Source organism: Pimephales promelas, chromosome 3 (genome assembly GCF_988280905.1).
Source record: "Pimephales promelas chromosome 3, fPimPro1.hap1.1, whole genome shotgun sequence".
Lineage (NCBI taxonomy): Eukaryota > Metazoa > Chordata > Actinopteri > Cypriniformes > Leuciscidae > Pimephales > Pimephales promelas.
Window position 1 is genome coordinate 40,943,011 of NC_142771.1, and position 13,859 is coordinate 40,956,869.

At 36.9% G+C, this 13,859-nt stretch overlaps 1 protein-coding gene across 1 annotated transcript; it reads right to left on the minus strand.

The window, feature by feature from the left end:
• Window positions 1-8,743: 8,743 nt before the first annotated feature.
• LOC148982099 (uncharacterized) lies at window positions 8,744-10,810 on the minus strand. The gene is made up of 3 exons (XM_089128053.1): window positions 9,726-10,810; window positions 9,293-9,491; window positions 8,744-9,097 (listed from the first exon to the last, which is right to left on the minus strand). The coding sequence occupies exons 1-3, from the start codon at window positions 10,808-10,810 to the stop codon at window positions 8,744-8,746; spliced, it is 1,638 nt and encodes a 545-aa protein (XP_088984179.1).
• Window positions 10,811-13,859: the final 3,049 nt, after the last annotated feature.

The window sequence follows — 13,859 nt, forward strand, 5'->3', positions numbered from 1 at the left end:
GAAAATCACTTTTTGCGGGTCTGTGGTGCTATCTTTTTGGGTAACCAATCAAGAAATACTTTGTAAGAAATACAAAGTACAGTATTTCAATACAAAAAAAAAACGTACACACTTTACGTTTGAGTATCAAAGACTTAAAGGTAATCAAGGACAATATTTGATTGTTAGCAATGCACCTTTTGTCTGTAAACATCTTTGGTTTTCCTTTAACAGGAAACATTGTAGCTCAAGAATATAAAAACCCACTAACTGCAACAGTTTCGCCCACACACGTTCACATGTTGATCTGGGCGTTGAACACACCCTAATTCTCAAAACAGCTCTTTCTTAACATTCATATCTGACTGGGTTATAATTAGTCAAACCTCAGCTACCTGGAAATGCTTTGAATGCTTTCTTCTGCCTTTGTGAGCTTCTATGAAGACTTGTTCAAATAATCGCAAAGGCATTACCAAAGATTGTCTTTTCTGCCTGAAACAATACCGGCGACTTATTTAAATTCAGACAAGCATTTGTCTCTAAAAAAAGTCAACTCTCAAACATACTGAACACACATTCTCCATACAGACAGATGCACACAAGCTCCATTCATGAGAATGTAGATAGCTATATCCATTCATTCATGCATTGAGATATGTACCCTCTTCCTGGAATCTGCTACAGATAATTTTCCTCTCATTCAAATCCATTCAAATCCATTGCTCTCCCTATCTGGAGATATAAGCCACCAGGTCATGTGTATTAAAACCAGTTTGATTCATGTATTTTTATGAATAGGGCATTCAGTGTTAAGTGGAAGTACACTGATGAAAATGATTCTGTGGTGAAGTAAATGCAAAAGAAAAAAAAATACAATGTTACTTCAGGCAAGAATTCACAAAACAAAAGTAAATCCTATATTTGTACTCAATTCAAGCTTGGAGAAATTAAAGGGTTAGTTCACCCAAAAATGAAAATTAAGTCATTAATTACTCACCCCCATGCTGTACCAACCCCGTAAGACCTTCGTTCGTCTTCGGAACACAAATGAAGATATTTTTGATTAAATTTGAGAGCTGTATCACTACCACATAGGCTGCCTAAGGGACTGGCTCTTGACGGCCCAGAAAGTCAATGAAGAAAATGTTTAAATATTCCATGTGACTACAGTGGCTAAACTATAAGTTTATCAAGCAACGAGAATACTTTTTGTGTGAAAAAACAAACAAAAATAACGACTTTATTCGACTATTTCTTTTCTTCCTTGTTGGCCTGAAACGAGACTTCCTTAGATTTCCACGACGCATTTGCGAGAATTGAACTGAAGTAGTTGAAGGAGATCACAATTCTCGCGCATGCATCGAGCAAACAAGCAAACTGAACTCAACCAGAAGTGTAAGATATTATCTAAAAGCAGCAGTTGTGGCCACATTTCTTGCTTGAGGTAAATTACTCACTTGAACATTTGTTTAAAATATTATAAAATAATTTGATTGTAGATGTAGTTATTGTATTCTGTGATGACCAGAGAGCACAGCAGGTGTCTGTGAAGTTTGTGGGAGGTATATGGCTCATTTTAACAATTAAAATTGATGGCACACAGCTGATACAAACTAATAGGAAGTCTTAGCCTGGCTAACGCCAGACCACGTATCATTGAGAATGAAACGTGGTCTGGAAACCACATGTAAATTTTCTCGTATTTGAGGCGTGGTTTCCGAATGCCCAGAGCCGTATTATTGGGTGCTACGAATGTCTATCAAATGCGCCTGTCCATCTATCAAATGCGCCTGTGCTCCCTCCCCGTTCTGTGATTGGTTCCCTATTTCAGGGGAAAATTTAGTTCATGGTATCTAGACTGCCTAGCAGTGTGAATAAAATCATGCTGCGGCTAGGCAGAATGGGGAAACCCAGGCTAAGGAAGTCTGTCAGTCTGTCAAGTCTGTCAGTCTACATGAATGTTATTGCTCAAGACATGTGCAACTGCACTCTCAGAGAATAAAGTACATAATTGTACCTTTAGGGGTTGATTTTTTACCCTTGTGCCAAAATTTGTATTTCCTTTATTTCAAGGTTATTTCAAGGCTACTCAAATACAGTGAAAAGTTAAAATCTACCGTAAATAATTAAGGTATCATTAAAACCTTTAAACAACAACTTTTACCCAACTTTTATGTTTTGACATAAACATGATTTGAATCCCTGAACTCATTTAGAGTCTAATCTCTGACTTAAATGTATATTATTGATTCCAGCATCATTGTGATTTTACAGCATAAGATCCAGATTATTCTAAATAATATAAACAATTTCTAGAAAGTTGTTCAGATAAAATGAAATCTTTCCTTTAGCCACACACAGACATCAAGAATCAGTCTATGAATCTCAACAATGGTGACAAACAGAATATGGTATAAGGAAAATTACTAAGACAATTTAGTTAATAATTTATTCAAACCGCAATGCATGATGGGAGCCATGAATGAGTTTTGATTAGTGGCACCCAGAATGCACTGCAGCATGCTTTATTATTGTCACCATTGTTGCGATTCATAGACTGGTTATTAATGTCAGTGTGTCTCAGTAAAATGCAATTTCAAAGTCTTATGATCGAAGCAACTTTTAAGTCAAGTCAAGTCACCTTTATTTATATAGTGCTTTTTAAAATACAGATTGTATCAAAGCAGCTTCACAGTGATAACATGAAAATAATACATCACAGATCAATAATATTGTTGAATATAAATGTCACCAACTAAGCAAGCCAAAAGCCAAGGAAAAAGTGGCAAGGAATCAAAACTCCATCAGGTGACAGAATGGAGAAAAAATGTCTACAGACAAAACTGTCTAAAAGTGATTTTTGATTCAGATCAAACTATGATTATGTCAAAACATAACCAACACCATCAGATCAGCTATTCTCATCTGGCAGTTATAACTCAAATACAACAGCCAAAATGAGTCTTATGTCAACAGTTTAAGAGTTAAGAGCCCAACTAAAGCAAACACTGATCATCATAATGGTGTCTTAAATATTAGATTTTCTCCTTCAGTGATTCTGCTTGTAAACATCAGGTGTCTTCAATAATAGTAAATCATCATTTTAACTTTAACACACTTGAATGAGAATTCATTCAACACTGGAGTTTTTGCTTTGTACCTTAACCTTTAAAAGAAAGGGTACTTATATGTACCTTTAAATGCTTGGGAACATATATGTACCTTTATTGTCCTCAAAAAGGTAAATATATGTACCTTGAGGTCCAATAACAAGCCCTGAGGTACATTAGTGTAGATTGAACCTTGGGGGGAGAAAAATTGACTCCTACTGTACCTTTTTTTTGACAGTGTGCTAACTTTAAATAACCTTTTATTTTACTGAAGCAGTCAAAGCTGCTGTAATCTACTGCATTCCAATTCACTGTGGTAATATTGCATCATCAATGACATGTTTACTGCACACATTGAGGTAATACTGTAGTTTTACTGGAGTTAATATTTAAATGGGAAACCTGGGCTTTTGTTACCAGTTAGGGACGCTTTTATAACTTCCACGGAAATTCCTGTTGGCACTGGTGTGCAATGAACGGTGACAGATAGATAGAGAACCTATCACCATTCATTACACACCAGCAAACATGTGTAAACACAGGACGCAATTTCACGTTGGGTAAAAAAACATGCCCTTATTTACTATCATGGTTTGCCACTGTTGACAGCGCTGTTTGCACAGCTGTCATATACTGTGTTCACTGTGCAGAACAGTGTCAAAATAATTCAGTTTTAAAGGGTCATGCTGTCTTGCTTTTTTCTTCAGGACCAATAATCCGATGACCTAACATAGTACTGTAAACAATATGCAAAATCACAGCACAGGGCAAATGTGTATGAAACATGTCCTTCTGCTCTCGCTTTTCTGCTCCCAGTTCGCATGCAGATGAAATAGTCTGAGAAAATATAAACTGACAGGAAAAGGTTTAAAAGTGAATTGTGTCGAGATTAATAACATGCTGTTGAAGAAGGCCAAAAAATTGTTCTACCAGAAAGACTTGTACCTACGTTACCAACAAGCATTTATTAACATACTTAATGTTACTAGAATGTTATTGAAAGATTAGTGTGATGTTCCTGAAACATTCTTTCAATCATCAAAGAGTACGAACACAAAAGAACACAAACTACAACTTTCTTCAGAAACAGCCTTAGGTGAACTTATCTAATTAAACAACTCCACAAACCGCATTACCAGCTTCACTTATTACTAACCAGACTGACTTTATTTCTGTCACACGTCTACATAAGATCTTATTGAGAATTAACAGGGGTTTAGATGTCTTACTAAAAATGTTTTGTTTGAGGTCAGCATGATGGAGGTTGGCCTCTTGACTTTCATTGTCACGATGCTTGATCACTGATTGCAGGTGTTTATGGAGAACGTTTCTGCATTGATAAAGCAGATCAACATGCCTGTTTTATAACTGTTTAAAGTACCGAAATTACACCATTGCTTTCACTGCAGGTTTGATTTTCATTTTGTAGCTTTAATGTGTTTTTGAGAAAAAGATGATGAACTCCATTGATGTGATAAAAATCATTGTTAACTAAAGAAATATGTGTGAGATTTTCCAAAACTATTTAATAGTTAAAAAAAAAAACAATACACTCAGGCATCAGCACTCATCATACAAATCTCAACAATGGTGACAATCAAAAAAAAATAATTTAGCTGCATAATTAATTCATGCCGCAGTGCATACTGAGAGCCATGAATGTGTTTTGTATGCTGGCATGAAGAATGTCACCATTGTTGTGTTTCAAATGCCGAATGTTGATGTCTGTGAGTGTATATGTGACTCAAAGCAAGTTTTAAACAGAGCCTTAACAAATTCAGTGTTTACAGAAATGAACATTCAGAATCTGAAACATAATGTTGTTACAGATCATTTTTTTCATATATTTAGTTTCTTATTTTTCAAGAGTACTTTAATTCCTAAAGTAATCACTTACATAAAAAGCAGTCATTTGTCAGTTATTAAAATAGCCATGTTGATCTGCTTTACAATGCAGAAATGTTCTCCATAAACACCTTCAATTACTGATCAAGCAACGGTTTAAGATAGATTAAGGGTCAAAAGCCACACTAAAGCAAACACTGATCTCCATGATGGTGACCTCTAACTTAATTTTTTCAATAAGACAACAATATCCAGACCTCTGTTAATCTTCTGTAGACTTGGGACATTAATGAAGTCAGTCTGGTTAGTAATAAGTGAAGCTGGTAATGCTGTTTGTGGGGTTGTTTATTCAGATCTTGAGAGAGTTCATGTCTTTTATCTTCTGTTCATCTAAGGCTATGTTCATTTCCTGAACATCACACTATATAACATTCTAGTAACATTAAGGAAATGTTAGAAAATCAACGTTCCTAGAATGTTGAATTTTAAATCAAAATTAAGTTGAAAGAACATTTGAGGAACATTAGACCTTTTAAAACACGTTTCTCTAACGTCAAGAAAACTGGACATTTTTCATGTTCTCGGAACCAACACTGAATATTTGGAGAACGTGCTTATAACAAAAGTTTGTTAGCTGGGAAGTGATGTAACAATTGACTATTCCTGGCAGAACTTACGCTAAAGCTTTTACAGGCGATGAACAGAGGATAAAGATTTGCTATTCCAGGCTTTACGAGAAAGCCAAGCCCCCTTGCTGTCATGACAACTATATGTAGTGTGATCCAAGGCAGAGGCTCATAGGTCGTTGGGAAACTAGCTCAATTCTGCATAGTACACACTTTATAATGTGAGTGAACCAGTAGGCATTAAGTAAGGAATAATTGAAAGGAATAATCAGTTCAAGTAGTTATGCTGTTAAACCTCGGGTGTGAGTTATTTTTCAATAATTCAATGGACCGGAGTCAATTACTCCATTTTTACTAGGGTTACACCTCAAATCATTGTTCAGATGTTGTATTTCAAGAAGTTTGTCATGTTTTTGTGCTTAAAATGCTTGAATTGTCTGTAGGACTAATTTCTTGCACATCTAATCTTACTACTCCATTGCTAATTCCTAAACTTCATTTTTGAGCTAGTAATGGAGGCTTCAGCCATTGATAGCAAACGAATGCAGATATTGAAGATTGATTGGTTGGTTGATTGATTGATTAATTGACCTATGAAATAACTGTAATCATTTGGTGAAGTGATGTGTAATTGTAATGGTAGTGGTCAAAACCTGCCTGGAAATACTTCGGCTGTGCGTTTACTGGAAAATAACTGCACACTTTGGAACGTCCAACAACCAATCAGAATCAAGCATTCAAGAGTGCCATATAATAATCCAAAATAAGCAGTCCAAAAATTATTAATTCACTCTTGGTGTGAAAAGACCATTAGTTGGTGACTTGTTTTTGCTCTTTTATTTATTGTAAAATGTTATTGGCCATTGATTGGTGATAAGCGTTACCAGTGCAGTTACCCATGTAAATACTATGTACTTATTTTAGTAACTACAATACTGGGTAATAACTAGTACTAACCCTGAATCTACCCCTAAACCTACCCCTGTTCCATGTACTTACCTTATATTAGCCAGTGCTTTCTAGGTAAGTACACTGTAAGTACTGTACTGTAAAAGGAAGCGTTACCCAATACTCCATATAGGCTAAATACAGAAAACAGTCACATGTGTATACAAGAAATAGCTAGCAGCCACTGGTGTACATCACTGCACAGAACCAAACAAAAGATTTAACAATCTGCACTCTAATCATGCGTGAGATTCTTCAGGTCTGATGTGTCTTTCGAGGCTGCCCCATCCCGTAAATCCCTGCCTGACGTGAACACACAGGAACTCTGTTTATCAGAACATCAAATGAAGAATTGTACTCAGAGGAATTCCATTACATAGTAAATTAGTGAGCTACCATGTTAACAATCACAATGCTAAAACATTCCTGGCAATCCTGCTCAGTAACAGTTGTTTTTCGTCAATCAGCACGCTTAACGTTATTGTATGAGCCAGGCGTCTAAAATCCTTCCCGTCATTTAGAAAAAAAGAGATTTGCTATGACACATTTACAAATATATTTTATTTTATTTAAATGAAGCCTGAATTTAAAGAATGTTTCATTTTCAAAAACGAACGGCATCATCGTGGCAACCTGTGCCACAGTTTTCATTCATTTTAAATCATTTCTTAATTCATTTCTATGCATTGCACAGTGTTGTATAAAGTACTAGAAAGCAATACTTGAGTAAAAGTACAAGTATCATACTAGAAAAAGACTTTGGTAGAAGTGAAAGTTGCCTTTTAGAATATTACTTGAGTAAAAGTCTTAAAGTATCTGATATATACTGTACTTAAGTATCAAAAGTAATTTTCTGATATTTAATGTACTTAAGTATTTGAAGTAAAAGTAAAAAGTTTTTATATATATATATATACACACATACACATATTTTTTAAAAGAGCAAGCGGTTAGAACTTTGATTGTGAAATTTATTTTGGCTTTCTTACAGTAAAGCATATTCAGGGTTCCCATATCTTCTGAATCTCACATCAAATCAAAATAAGTCTTTTCCAGGACTTTTCAGGAACATTTCTCTTAAAGGGATAGTTCACTTAGAAATTAATTTTTGATATGTTTTAGCTTACCTCAAGGGGATCCAAGATGTAGGTGTCTTTGTTTCCACAGTATTTTCCAGTCAATTTTGATATTTTTCGGTCAAACCGTTGTTATCAGTCATACACTGGAGGTTAAGGGGGTCCACCATCGGTTCACCTCAAAGAGCATGCACAGAGAAGTCAAAATTAAATATGATTTAATGACTCGTAAATGTAAGTACACATGATGGCCTAAGACACGAAACGAGCGGTTTGTGTGAGAAAACGAACAGTATTTATATCGTTTTTTCCTCTTGTAAAACCTCTTGCTTCGGTCTGCGCATGCGCCACAAGTGATCGCTTGTGCGCCGATGTCACTCTTTGTTTATACAGAGATTTCGGAAGATTTACCTTTCACTAAACATATTTAGATATACGGGAAACCGCAATGAAGACGATTTCGGGATATCTAAATATGTTTAGTAAAAGGTAAAACTTCCGAAATCTCTGTGTAAATATTGAGTGACGTCACACGCAAGCGATCACTTCCGGCGTAACATTGAACTGATTCAGTTCGGTTCAGTTGGACATTGCACAACTGATTCAGATCACTTGGACATCACTGTGATTACACGAGGTAAAAACAATATAAATACTGTTCGTTTTCTCACACAAACCGCTCGTTTCGTGTCTTAGGCCATCAATGTGTACTTACATTTACCAGTCATTCAATCATGTTTAATTTTGACTTCTCTGTGCATGCTCTTTGAGGTGAACCGATGGTGGACCCCCTTAGCCTCCAGTGTATGACTGACAGACAACAACGGTTTGACTGAAAAATGTCAAAATTGAAAATACTGTGGAAACAAACACACCTACATCTTGGATGCCCTTGAGGTAAGCTAAAACATATCAAAAACTAATTTCAAAGTGAACTATCCTTTAAGTTCAAAGAACAAACAGCATATTTTTAGACCTGACAAAGAAGATACAAACATATATTTAACTTTTGTATGAACCAGGTAAAAATGAAAAATAAATTAACTTTTTTTTTTTTTTAACAAAAAACACCTGCTGGTAGGGAGAACATTTTGGTCATGTGGTATGGTCATATCACACACACACAACCTATGTCCAGCAGCTACTAATTCGCCAGTCATTAGTTGAAACTGAAAAGGTGTCTGTTCATCTTCAAAAGAAGCTGGTTTTCAAAGTTGCCAGAATTCAGTCTTACTCTTCTTGGACTGAAGACAAGTCCTGCGATGCTAAATAGCCTTTCACAGGCCGCTGAGGCAGGTAGAGGAGTGTTCAGCTTCACAGAAAGCTTGCACACTGCTGGGAAGGACTTCAGCAAGGCCATGTGATCTGCTGAACAGGCCATGTACGCATCCAGCTGTTTGATGCCATCTTGTGTTTGAGATGATTGCAGGGCAGAGAAAAAGTCATCCTCATCAGACGAAGTGGACCTGCTGGCAGTGGCATCCCCTATCTGCAGTGAGGGCTCTTCCAGATGCTGCCTGATGTAGTCAATTCCTGAAATAGTGTGGATAAAAATATAAATTATACAACTAATGCAACCGTCTAATCTGCCATGGCATGACCCCAACACAAACTTTTAATTTAAGGTTTTCTATTTTAGTTTCATGTACCATCCATGCACCTATAATTCAAGGTTTATTTAAAAAATAAATACAATAGTAAAAGTTACCTGTAGAGCATCCACCAGAGGCTTGCAGTACTTCAGTGTCGACTTGACTCTGTCAAGTTTGACAGTGAGCAGGTTGATGGTTGGAAGTAGCCACCCCATCATGGCATTTGCTTCTGCTTGCAAGATGTTGGTAGCCTGGGCGACAGGGCTCATGGCAGCGGCATACTCTGCGAGAAAGGCGAGTTCAGCTGGATTAAACCTGTTGAAAACAAAACACAACAAAATTGTTTTTATAACACTGTAACCATTTCATTGGATTCATCAAAATAACTGTTGGAAGAATAATTCAGTAAAATTGAAGTGGAAGTTGGGATAGAATCTGATGTAATGTAAAGTTTTTAAAGTGTCCACGAAAGAATGGGACAAAGAAAGACATTCCAGATGTTCGATTATGATGAAATAAAACTGAAAATAAAACATAATTCCTACTTACATTGGAAGCTTTAAGTCAGTGCAGATGACTCTGATGGTCCCCTCTCCCTTTTCTTTAATTATTCTCAGCAGTCTTTCCACTGCCAGGAACAGGGAGTTCCACCTGGTGGAATTCGGGCGCAGCAGCTGGAGGGAGCAAGCATTTTCAACAGTTTCGGCTGCAAGAGTGGATTTTCCACATTTGTTCCAAAGTGCACTACACTTGCCAAATGTTGAACGGTACACTTTCTTGTATGCCTCATTGGATGTTGTTGCTTTTATGGCATCAACAGTAGCTATTAGGTTGAGTAGGTGACAAGCACAGCGCTGGTGCTTTGGGAGCTGGAACTCTAAACCATCATCTTCAGTCAGAAGTGCTGACACATCAACACACTCCACTTCTTCATCCCCTTCTTGATCTTCTTCTTCTTCTGGTTGAGATGCACTGCCATGATCACCATCACTTCCAATGGCATTATTGTTCTCATCTTCACCAAAAATGTTGAATGCTTTTAAGAAGTTAGAGGCATTGTCTGTTGTTGTTCGCACAATCTTTCCTCGGATTTCAAATTCAGAGTGGATGTCATTAAGGGCACTTGCCAACACATCAAATGTGTGCGAACCTCTCAGCTGTTTACAGGCTAGGGCTGCTGAGCATCTTTTGAGACTGTTAGGGTCAAGCCAATGGGCAGTAACCCCAATGAAGCTCCGTCTTCTGACAGACCAGCAGTCGGTGGTGGTGGCGATGTGGTCAACTCCTCTCATGGCCTCAGTCACAGCCCTCTTCATTCCCGTGGATGCATCATCAATCATGGAGCGCAGAGTCAGCCGTGACATAATTTTTGCATTAGGCTGCAGTTCCTTCACAAAATCTTTAAATGGTTGTTCTTCAACAACATGAAATGGCCGGAGTCCTTGGACCACATAAGTCACGATAGCTTTGTCAATGGACCTCTGAGACACAGTCCTGGTGTTCACCAATGTGCTCTGCTTGATGCTGGAGGTGGTGTTGGGAGTCTCAGGAGCCCTTTTTCTCTTTGTTGATGTCAGCTCTTCATACTTTTTGAGGTGGTGTACATGCTTTCTCTGTTTCAGAGGAAGAGACATTTAATTAGCAACTTTAGCTACAAGATTTAAGTCACACAACACAAACAATTGTCATTTGACTGTTAAACATTATCTAACTGCAAGTAAGTTAATGAAACTATATTTCCATCAATGATGCAAATTACTAGGAACTAGATCTAATTTGCATCACTGGTGAGAATATGGTTTCATTTTAAAAACGTGTTAACTTAAATGTCACTATATTATCTTGTTTCAATAACAGAGAATTCTAAACACTCCGATTGCCACCCTTACTAGACAATTAACACTATTAACACTAATAACACTATTAACTGTTGTTTGTGTTTTGTAGCCTGTACTGTACTTGTGTTATTGTTTATCTCACACTGCATGTACCTTAAGTTAGCTGCTCTACTAAGAAAGAAAAAAGCACTGTGACTTTGATCAATAATGCAAGCCTATATTCACAATTTATAACATTAGCCCAACATTATCCAATAACCACTGAGTTTTGAGGTATAACATTAAAGTAAATCTCAAGTTTGACTAAACGTATTATGCTTTTGAAAACGTGAATAGCTCTTAACACTTTATAACCTCCCACTGATTAACGCAGTTTTCAAATAATATTTCTCAATCTTCTAACATTAGCCTACCTGAGGAAATATTTGGCCCAACAGTTAACGTTATGCTATACCAGACCAGTTAAGTGTGTTTCAGTACATGTATTTGAGAGTTCTCTGTTAAATTAAATTCAGGGGAAAATCAGTGGTGTAACAACGTTAACGTTGAAGTTAGGGTTAGTTAAACATGTGCGCCATATCAGCTAATTAGCAACGTTAACAAGCAGACATTAGCCTGGCCATCACGTTAGCCAGATATCTCTGATACGGCTTATGATAACTATGTTGAATCACATTGATATTGTGGCATTACTGAATAACTATTAATTTAACCTACCTCGATGTGCTTCTTCAGGTTGGACGGAGAGTTTTTGAACGCCAAAATTTCCGTTTTTTTCGGTAGGCATAAGAGGCACTTCATCCGGTAGGAAGAATCTTTCAATCCAATGTACAAAAACATTTCTTTCAAATACGGCCAAGGGTGTACGTTATCTTCATCACTATCGTCGGGGTGGTCGTCTGTGATAACGGCAGGTCCTTCAGGTGCTTCCATGGCGGTATACAGTTGTTCTGCTTCCTCCTCCTTTGGCAATGGCAACAAACAAGCATTCGCGCTAAAAAAAGAGCGTGCGTAGCGTAGCGTGATGCAATCTAGCGCAGTGATTCGCCAAACCTACCTTATTGCCAGTCACACACATTTCTTCTGATTTTATTTTGTAGTAATGAGTAACGAAGATGCATAGTGGAAATATAGCGGAGTAAAAGTATACATTTTATCTAGAAAATGTAGTGGAGTAAAAGTGAAAGTTGACATACATTTAAATAGCGAAGTAAAGTACAGATACGTGAAATTTCTACTTAAGTACAGTAACGAAGTATTTGTACTCCGTTACATTACAACACTGGCATTGCAAGTGAGCTGACGGCTGAACTCCTTCTCCCGTCAGCGCCAAACAAGAGGAATTGATATGAGCTGATGAATGCTGGGAACACATGCTGGGAAATTTAGAGCTATTTTTCAGGGGCTTTTTGGGAAGCTCAAATCCCTCCAGATCTCTGGTAATGCCTTCTGCTCTGAAAGGAATAGTTCATTCAAAGCACAAAAAGAGCTGTGTAAAATTCTTCAAAATATACCGTACTTCTGGGGTTCGTAGAAAAAGAATACAGATCTAAAATGGCTGAGAAAACGCACGCAAACGCACACAAATGACAGTGCCAAGTAAAATATAGTTTCATTATGTCTATTTAACAGCCCTTTATTGTGATAATGTTATATTTTAATCTAGCCAAATGAGTCATTTAGCATTTTATGGTGGATTGAGATCCACTTACGAAATGGAAGGTTGACTATGAGAATGGCACAGATTTCCCTTGAATTTTGTTCCCTTGAAAATGGCATGTTTAAACTCTTCCAAGTTAGTGTAAATATTACAATCGACATTCCGAAGAACAATTAATCACTTAACAACGACTCATAGCTTTGCCAGAACCACAATTATATAGACATACTGTACACACACACACACATAGAACAAGGGTATTTGTTCTTTTGTCATTTCTGAAACTGGCTTCACCAGAAATCTCCCAGTATCCTCTTTTAATTTCCTTTTAATTGAGACCTTCACCTCTAATCGAATACCGCCATTGGATCGATTTAGCAGGCCTTACACCCACAACACATCACCGCTCTTTACAAACATCAGAAACATGTTTAGCCAGTCACCTGATCCATAAATGCATCATGCACAGTCCCAACCTCTTCAGTAGCAAGAATCGTGATGATCTGTAATCTCAAATACACTACACTGTAAAAAATAAACCGTAAATTTTACGGTAAAAAAACGGCAGCTGTGGTTGCCAGAACTTTACCGTTAAAAATACGGTAGGAACGTTAATGGTTTTACAGACTTAACTTAAAATTTACAGTAATAAACAGTAATTTATTTTCTAATAAAATGTGGATTTACCAACTTATTGATGTATTGATATCTGTTTTAGACCATAATAATATACTGACAACCATCAATCATCACAGCAGTGATAAGAGTTACATGAGCAATCACAGCTCATCACAAGTTGTATAAAGCAATACTTAATTAAAGAAGCTGCACAATCTCATTCACACAAACGTTAAGCACCATCATGGTAACACACATGAAATTAAAAAAATGCAATAAACATTAATTTAACAACATTAAATGTAACATATAACCCTAATGTACATTACTGATTAGAAAAAAAAACAATAAAACTATGAGGAACCCAGCCCGATCTCATGAAAGTTCGTATCGATAGCACGAATGTCATTTCTCGTGTCATTTATACGCCAAAAACAGTTTTTGCGTGTATATGGCACGTGTTTTTCGTGTGCATATGATACGCATTTTTTGGCGTACAATACGCACGAACTCCCCACCCCCCTCCCCCCTAAACCTAACCCAGGGTTTTTTAGTGCGTACCGTATA